We start from the raw sequence: 9,567 nt of genomic DNA, 5'->3' as shown, positions 1-9,567 counted from the left end.
GACCCGCATTGTTCTTCTCCAACAAATACCCTTAGATAGTCAACGTGATGCTGTGGCATACCCTTTCCAGCTTATTTTCAGAGGACAATAGGTTTTCATCTAACTGGAATGGATTAGATGCGCACAGCTCAAGCACGGCAATGGCCTCATGACCTCTTATTTCAAGTCATGATGCTTTGAACGTGAGTCACACTAAATGAAGGCATGTATAGCAGCACTGGGGCCAGGTATGGGGCCAGCGAGGGTACACGGTCAGGGTGTTTCACAGAAAAGAGAAGGCAGGAAGACGAGCATCCAGCCCAATTCAGAGAAGTCTGAGGGCAGCCTGGTTTTTGTTCCTTTTTTGAGCTCTAATATTTTTCTGCCTGGATGTTTCCATAATCTTTTGTTTATCATTGTCGTTAAAAAAAGAAAGAAAAGAAAAGAAAAAAAAAAAGGCCAGGATGTGCCATGGATCTTACCTTCTGGTCTCATACTCAAGCAGTTTTCTTCCCTGGCATCTTTGATTGTTGGCCCAGGGACTATCCCACCACGTACCTTCAAGCCTCCTCACCATTTCTCATACAGTTCTGCACATTCCCTGAAACATGCCCTTGCCTTTTCCTACCTGGAAAATCCCTCCTCATTATCTTTCATCTTTTGCCATCTTTTAATAAAATATACAAATTGATAATTATTTATACTCTTTTAAAATATAGTAGCCACCCACGATTTTTTGCAAATACTGTTTTTCTTTTCTGTGCTTTTTAAAGTTGTGAGACATGTCACATACCCAGAAAATTTTTGAAACATACAAGTACAGCTGTAAGAACAAAAGCAACACAAACACTGTGTACCCGGCACCAGGCGGAGAAGTAGAACTTAGCAGAACTCCAGAAGCCCCCTTTATGGCTTTCCTTTATCACTTTTTAAAAACAGATTTATGATCTGGTTTTGGGAAATTAAGAGACAAACACAAACTTCACTGTGTGAGGAAAGGAAGAATTCTCCCTCTTGGATGAAGGCTCCCAGATGGTCTAAATAGTCTCTGAGTCATAGTCTGGCTTCATTTGCCCTGATTGTTGACCAGAACCCTTTGTAAGACAGCCGATCAAAGTTCTAAGTGAATCCTGGGAAATACAGGACCTTAAGGGCATCTGACAGGACTATGGAATGGAGTACTGAGCATCCAGAAGAAACATGGTCACAGAGCGCGAGGTCCACGGTATTTCTGCTTCTTAGCTAACTGTCCTACCTCCAGCTCCAGGGCAGTTCAGAGCAGAATACTTCTGTGGAGTGAACTAAGTATCGTCAGCTGACACGGCAGCAGGACTTGGAGGGGAAAGTACGAGCTTCATGTCTTGATTAAGACAAACCAAGGTCAGATAAAATCTGGACAGGTTCACTGGATGTCCTGTTCTCTTAAGTTAAACAGATTATGTAATGACATCAGAGGGCTAGGTGATAACTCACTATGTCTCTTTCGAGTTGCACTATTCCAATCCTGACTGGTGCCCCCTGCTGGAGCAGAGCTGTCACACTGGAATTTCCTTTCCCCAACATTCTGGGGGTTCCCTTTAGCTCTGTCCTATATTAGAGCTTGTTTCCTGAATCCTACTTCTTCCTCTTCCTTGGTTTCCCCTCTCACTTTGTGGAGCATATCTTTTAGCAGAACCTAGAGAAAGGGTGAATGGAAGGTGAATTTTTGAGACCTTGTGTGTTTGAATATATCTTTTTTCCTTTTCTCCTGCTTAATTGATAGTTGATTAGATATAGAATTCTAGGTTGGAAATAATTTTCTTTGAGATCGTGAAATCTGTGGCTCCAGGGTTTTCTTGTTTCCAGTGTTACTATGGAGAAGTCAGAAGCCTTTCTGTTTTCAAATACATGTGTGTGCTACTTCTTTTTCCCTTCTGAAAATGTGTAATATCTTGTTTGTATCCCCATTATTCTAAAATTTCACAAGAATACACCTCAAACTGTTGGGCTAAGATCCACTCTGAGGCATGTTTAATCTACTGTCTTAATTTGGAAGTTCAAAAGTGTCTACTGTGTCAGGTCCAGTTTCTCTACGAAGCACTCTTCTGTCTCGTCTGCCTTCAGAATTAACCCTACCCTTCACTGTGCTTAAAGGTTTTGCTGTACATATTTTTTATGTTACTCTGTCCTACAGGGTTACTATGTGTTGGAATCGACTTGACAGCAATGGGTTTGACTTTGGTTCTTTTATTTTTGGTGTGGTACACAACAAAGTGAATCCTAATTCATTTGTTTACATATGCCTCTCCCCCCAGGGAAAATATAAATCCTAAAATGTTAGAACCTAGTTTTAAACTAATTTTATCAACACCATCCATGACAATACTTACCAAAACTAAAAAACCAAACCCATTGCCATCAAGTCGATTCTGACTCACAGTGACCCTTTAGGACAGAGTAGAACTGCCCCATAGGGTTTCCAAGGAGTGGCTGGTGGATTCGAACTGCCGACCTTTTGGTGAGCAGCTGAGCTCTTAACCACGGTGCCACCAGGGCTCCATCATGATACTTAGCACTCATTGAATGCTAAATTCAGGAATATATAATTAGGTTTTGAAAAAGGCAGAGATGAACCTTAAAAAAAAAAATTTGAATATTTATTCAGATACATTTTCTCCTGACTAAAAAATTTTAATTCCTTTTTTATCAATGACGTCTTCTCAAACTAACACTGTAAACCCTTCAGTTCCTCCACAGCACAGGTGCCTAATACACGAAACACAGCAATTTGGGGATGTGTCGCCCTCTGGTGGCATTTCAAGAAACCAACCTCTAAGTTCACGGGACGTCATCAAAGAGGGCAGGAAATACCTAGCGTAAAACCTCAGTGGAGTACATCTCCATATTTTCTTAATTTTACCAGTTGATCAAGCATGGATTTTATAATCAGAGAAAAGCTGTAAGTTTCAGAAGAATCTGATGCGTTTTTGATACATTAGAAGGGAATCAGAAAGCTAAACAAAAATGTGTTCTCAAAATCTATTTCTAATGTTTGCTTTGTCTTTTTTGTTTGTCTCAGTTAAATTATGATAAACCAAAACTAAATCATTTACAATTCAAATGGTATATAAATATAAAAAGTTCTTTATAATAGAAAATCCATTTTATATTTTATCTTACATACCAAAAAAAAAAAAATTTGACTTTCTTCCCCTTCAAAGCAAATCTGAAATCTGTCACATGAAGTTTTAAGCATGCTGATTTAAATAAAGACCTAGGGAAAGTGTGCAAAACAAACTTTTGGGATGATCTATTTAATGAAGGGGCCCAGATTTGTAGAGACCTTGCCCGTGAGTGGGATCCTCTGCAGGTCTGTGCTTGGCAGCTGGGCTACGCCTCCTGGTGCTATGGCTGAGGTCCCTGTTTGTTTCTGTGTCCAAGATTAGATAGGTCATAATTTGTACAACGGCACACAACTGTTTCTAAGCAATCACACAATACCAGAAACAGAAGAGAACTTTTACAACAAGAAATTATTTAACTTAAAAAATTATATATATATGTATATACATAATTATACATATATACTTAAAACGAAACCAAAGCTGTTGCCATCGAATAAATTCCTTCTCATAGTGACCCTACAGGACAGGGTCACTGCCCCATAGGGATTCCAAGGAGCAGCTGGTGGGTTCGAACTGTCGACCTTTTGGTTAGCAGCCGAGCTCTTAACCACTGCACCACCAGGGCTCCATATATGTACTTATATCTATTAAATTAAACTGTTTAAACTTTTGAATGTTTTACACAGCAAAGGAGTTTATGTCAAGCAAATACAAGAGAAATAGCTATCAAATGGTAGCCACAGAAGATAAAGACAGGAGGGTCCTGCCCTTTGCCCCTACACTGCCTACAGCAGAAACAATGTTTACCACGTAAGTTAACCAATCTGAGCACAGAGTCCTTTCGGTTCCTGCCAAGCAAGATTGCATCATTTCTATGAACCACTGAGAGAAGCCGTGGTGGCACAGTGGTTAAAGCGCTCCCCTGCTAACCAAAAGGTCGGCGGTTCGAAGCCAATAGCCATCTCATAGGAAAAAGATGTGTCAGTCTGCTTCCATAAAGATTTACAGCCTTGGAAACCGTATGGGGCATTTCTTCTCTGTCCTGTAGGGGCGCTGTGAGTTGGCATCCCCTCCAGGGCAGTGGGCGGACCAGTGACAGTCTATGTTTCCATTCTTCTCCTTTTCATTGCTTTTCCAAATAAGCTTTCCCGTTGCAGCTCTCCTGCCCTGCTCCACTGCAGGTAAATCACTTATCTTTTGGTTTCTAAGTGGCTGGACCAGGAGGAACCACATTTGAATCTGATGGCGAGGACTGCACATCACCCAGGGATCTTGAACACCGAGGTGGATGCACTGGCTGAATGGGACCAAGGGGCTGTGTCCTTTGGGGAAAGGGTACGTGTGTAGTATGTGCAGGAAGAAGGGCAAGCATAGATACATATGCTCATCAGATGGGAGAATTAGGGCAGAGACTGTTAGTTGTTCTAATATGTGATACATCCTTCCACCACCACAACGGAATGTTAACTGTTCACAGAACAAAGACCACGTTTTTTTTTCTTCTGTAGCTAGTATGTGGTGATGTGACTAAGTTCCAACAGATGGGATAGAGCAGAAATAATGCACACAACTTTGGGGGTGACCTTACACGGAAATGCCCCTTCTCCCTTGCAGTTTTCTCCTCTTTTCACTGGCTGGAATGTACATGGAATATTGAGCCATCTGAACACAGGAATGAGGACAACACACCAGGAATGATGGGGCAAGACAGAAGGAGCCTGTGCCCTTGACGTCTCTGTATTATGGATTCAAGCTTTAACTTCAGAGAGAAATAAAATTCTATCTCATTTAAGCCATTGTTTCTCAAGGTGAGTTGATTCTGACTCATAGCGACCCTACAGGACAGAGTAGAACTGCCCCATAGGGTTTCCAAGGAATGGCTGGTGGATCTGAACTGCCAGCCTTTTGGTCAGCAGCCATAGCTCTTACCCACTGTGCCACCAGGGCTCCTTTTCACACAGTCAAATCTTTATTCCAAAAATATGTCAAGGAAATAAAGGGCAGAATCTGACAAAATCTGGGGGTTCAGGGGGACATTTTAGAAGTGAAGTCTAATCTCTGATCTAAAGAAGGATAAGTTAATTAGAAAAACCCTGAGATGGGAACTAGCCTAGGATGCTGAGATACGGAAAGAAGTATGCAAGGAGAAAGACGGTATTTTATAGGAAGCCTAGAGAGAGAAACATGACTGAGGCCATTCTGATTCTTGTAGCCATCTTGATTAGGGAGGTAAAGAAGAAAATCAAAAGTAAGTCCCATATTTCTGGTTTGATCAACTGTGTACACTGTAGAGTCAGTTACTGAGACAAGAAACATCAGAAAAGTGTCAGGATGCTCCTTAGAAGTGAGGATGGTGATACCTCACCTTGAAAAAAAGAAGGGTAAAGAGAGGGGACTTGTTTTTGTCAGGTTTTGAGACATACTTCAAAGCCAACCAATCAAAACTGTGCAATGTGTGTAACAACAGATACCACAGATCAATAGAACAGAGTGCTCAAACACAGACCTAAATATATGGGAACTAAACACACGACAGTTGAAGCTCTCATCTCCACTCACAGCAATGCCACATGACAGAGCAGAACAGCCTCATACGGTTTTCTTGGCTGTAATCTTTACAGAAGCAGCCAGCCAGATCTTTCTCCTGTGGAGCCGCCGGGTGGGTTCAAACTGCCAGCCTTTCAGTTAGCAGCCAAACATTTAACCATTGTGCCACCATGGCTCATTAACAGGCACGTGGATCACGCTGTTACGATCCATTGGGTTTTCACTGGCTGATTTTCGAAAAGCCTCACTATATCGTCCCATAGGTCACTGAGGCTGTGTTTTAATTTTCAGCGTTTGTGTGTGAGTGTGAGTCATTTTGGAATGATTCTATTGCTGTACCTTCAAATTCATTAATACTTCTTTCTACAGTGTCTAATGCGCTGTCAATTCCATCAAGAGAAATTTTTATTTCAGCGATTACACTTTTCATCTTCAGAAGTTCTACTTTGTTCTTCCTCTTTTTTAATCTCTTCAGTTTCTCTCCTATCACATTAAAAAGTCCTTGTCTGCTAATTCTATCATTGTTGTCAGAGTACCATGTTTTTTGACTGAATGATACATTTTCCCACCTTTTGGCATGTCTGTTTATTTTTGATTCGATAAAACCCTGAGCCCTGGATTTTGTTGTATCTTTTAGAGAGTATTGACTGTTTTCCAGCAGACAGTTAAGTTACTTGCTGAACAGTTTGATCCTTTCAAGGGCTTGTTTCTAAGCTTTCTAAGGGTGGGTCTACGATAGCTTTTACTTTAGCCTCTAGAATCTAGGGCTGGCTTACTCTACTAGTAAGGTGTAACACTTCCAGGGTCTCCACTGACTGTCCCATGTATTCAGTGAATTTGCTCCACCCTGGCTAGTGGGAACTCAAATAATTCCTGGTTCTGTGTGAGCTAAGAATTGTTTGACTTACCACTTTCCAGTAACAGTTCTTTCCTGATCTTGTGGAATTTCACATGACACATAAATTGATTTTTTTCATCTAAAGAGTCAAGGATACTCTTTTGCAGATTTCTACAGCTCTTTCTCTATGTAGGAGGCCTGAGGGCATAGTATTTAAGAGCTGGCTGCTAACCAAAAGGTCAGCAGTTCAAATCCATAAGCCACTCCTTGGAAACCCTATGGGACAGGTCTACTCTGTGCTGTAGGATCAGCAGGAGTTGGAATCCACTCAACGGCAACAGGTGATATATACAATGTGTGGCACCAGAGGGCAATGGGGAAAGAACCTAGAAACAAATGGCACTCTACTTAGCAATGGTCACATATTTATTGCAGCCTAATTTACAAAGTTTAGTATTCAACAACACAAAGATCTATCACTGGTAGGTTCAAACTGACAATCTTTGCACTATCCAGTGGTGCCTCAGAAGACAAGCCTGGCAATCTGCTTCCAAAAGGTCAGGGCCTTGAAAATTCTATGAAGTTTTCCTACTCTGCACACATGGAGTCAAATAGACATGAGTCACAAGTGACTCAAGGGACTTGAGGACAACTAAGAACAACAATGTTACCAGCGGCAGACTAATCTAGGGACATGGCAGCTAAATTAAAGGCAGGTACATTCTCCGACCAGGGTGAATCAAAGTATAACCAATTCCAAAACATCTCTTTTAGACTTGTGCCACACCTGAAACATTCAGGGAGATTCCCTCTAGCTGTCCCATCATGGTACATATTTTCTTAGATGAAAGTCGCTAGCATCACGGAAATTTCTCCTTCAGTGATATGTGGCAAGTAACAGCAGAGTCAGCATTTTAAACAGTTAGCCTCCTGCCTGCTGACATCACACAGTCAAAACAAATTACTGGCACTGAGATTTCTTGAACATTCCAGGCACATTCTAGGCTCAGGGCCTTTCACTTGTTGCCCACTTTGCCTGAAATTCTCTTCCCCCATATATTCTGTTTGCTCCCTCACCTTCAGATCTCTGCTCAAATGGCACATCTCCAGAGAGACCCCCACTGAAAAATGTGATCCCCCATTCACATACGGGCACCCCTCTCCCGAGTCCCTGCTTCATCTTTCTCCACAGCACTTATCACGTGACACCGTTTACTTCTTTATATTATTGTCTAGATTCTATTTCTTGAATGCAAACTCCATTAGGACAAAGAGTTTTTGATGTTTTTTTGTTCACTGCTCCCTGCTCCAGTCCTGGCATTCGACGGCAACGGGTCTGGTCTGGTTCTCCACGCAATTCTTCTCAGAACTCTGCCCACAAATGCTAACCGACGTGCCCTCCGAGGTCCCCCAAAGCCCAGCCTCTGTCTTCTTAACTCAGTTAAGACTGTTCCCTCAACCCCGCGGGACCCCGGGTCTCTGAGTTCCCCCACCCTGGGCCGCAGCCTAGAGATTACCTCCCGACAGCCAGCCAGGGCGGTCCTGGGGCTCATCTGGTTTCTCTTCTCCCGGGGCCAACAGTCCAATGTCTGCAAAGAATTGTTTCATAGATTTTGTCCAGTTTTCTAACTGTTTATCGTCATCGTAAGCACTAGGTTTCCTCTTCCTGCCCAGAAGTGGAAGTCTGCAACTCTTTATGGAAGATGCAAATTGTTTTCTACATGTTATTCGTCCTGGTTAAAACTGACTTCCCCACGGTAGACCCCGTTTTTGTTCTCAGGAATTGTTGATGGGATCATTTATTCTGGTGATGGCGTCTGGTGACGAGAGTCTAGAGCCCAGCGTCCCCTCAGCGGCGCCAGAAAAGGCGCTCGACCGAGGCTCGCAGCCCTGGTTGCACTCTGCGCAGGCGCGCGCGTTTCCCGCGCCGCCTTCCTCCCTGTCGCCTCTCCGCAGACGACGCGCACGCCCTGCGCGGGGCCCACTGCGCCTGCGTGGCGTGCGGACGCCACGCGCTCCCGGAAGGGGGAGGTGTCCGCCCGAGTTTGTGTGGTCGCCGCCGCGGGAACGCCAGCCGGGTCGCTTCTCGGCTGAGGAAGGCGAGGCTCTCGGGCTGGGACGACTGAGCGTGCGTGCGTGTCTGTCTCCAGCAGCTGTGTCCTTACGTGACAGCCGGCATGGGGGATCAGCAGATGGAGCAGCCTGGCGACGAGGTCGGGGCTCCCGCCCAGCGAGAGTCGCCGCGGCCCGAGCGTGGGGAGGAGCGGCCGCGCCCGAATCCCGAGGTGAGGAGTCCGCTCGCGCCCCGCCGCTCCCGCGCCCCGCGCTCCTGGGGTGGCGGCCGGCGCGCTCCGGGCCCAGCCCTGGCCGCCTTCCCCGTCCCCAGCCGGGAGCCTTAACTGGGGTCGGAGTGGCCGTCTGCGGGGGAGTCCCAGTCCAGACGGGAAGTTGCGGGCGCGGTGGCTGTCCACGTTCGGAGTGCCAGTTCCGCTGCAAACGTTCCGTGTTGGCTGTTGCTATTGTTTAGTCCAGCCCTTACGCTAATGGGTGGGTTAACCCATTGTCGTCGAGTCGTCCTAGTGACCCTACAGGACAGAGTAGAACTGCCCTCGTAGGGTTTCCAAGGAGCAGCTGGTGGATTCGAACTGCCGACCTTTTGGTTAGCAGCCGAGCTAGATATGCCGTTTCTTAAGGCCTGGTGGCGTAGTGGTTAAGTGCTACGGCTGCTAGCCAAAGGGTCGGCAGTTCGAATCCACTAGCTGCTCCTTGGAAACCCTGTGGGGGCAGTTCTACTCTGTCCTGTAGGGTCGCCAGGAGTCAGAATCGACCTGACGGCACTGGGTTTGGTTTGGTTTGGTTTTTGGATATTATTTCTTAAGTTTTTTTTTTTTTTTTAATTAAAAAAGCACATGGCAGCCCACGTCCAGCTCCAGCCTTAATAGAATGTGCCTGCGCCTGTTGGTTGGAGCTGTGGGCCTGGTTTTTGTTCACTCACTGCTGTCTCGGGTACACAGGGTGCAGGACTGGTTTTCTTCCTGATTTTGACATTTTCCTGGTAGATGGTAGTTACAGGGGCAAAATCCCAAAACGGCCTTGAAA

The 9,567-nt window shown here is 44.8% G+C and overlaps 1 protein-coding gene across 3 annotated transcripts in view; it reads left to right on the top strand.

The window, feature by feature from the left end:
• The first annotated feature begins 8,496 nt into the window (after nucleotides 1-8,496).
• ERI1 (exoribonuclease 1) overlaps nucleotides 8,497-9,567 on the top strand; it is a 49,200-nt gene continuing 48,129 nt past the window's right edge. For all 3 annotated transcript variants that reach the window (XR_010318659.1, XM_064272843.1, XM_064272842.1), the window contains exon 1: nucleotides 8,497-8,753. Coding sequence is in view for 2 of the 3 variants with exons in the window: in XM_064272843.1 (XP_064128913.1) it covers nucleotides 8,646-8,753 (108 nt within the window). In the remaining variant the exon portion in view is untranslated. The remainder of the gene's footprint in view (nucleotides 8,754-9,567) is intronic.

The sequence above is a fragment of the Loxodonta africana genome, chromosome 19, assembly GCF_030014295.1.
Source record: "Loxodonta africana isolate mLoxAfr1 chromosome 19, mLoxAfr1.hap2, whole genome shotgun sequence".
Classification (NCBI taxonomy): domain Eukaryota; kingdom Metazoa; phylum Chordata; class Mammalia; order Proboscidea; family Elephantidae; genus Loxodonta; species Loxodonta africana.
Note: the sequence above shows the minus strand (reverse complement) of the source record. Positions and strands in the feature narration are given on the sequence as shown.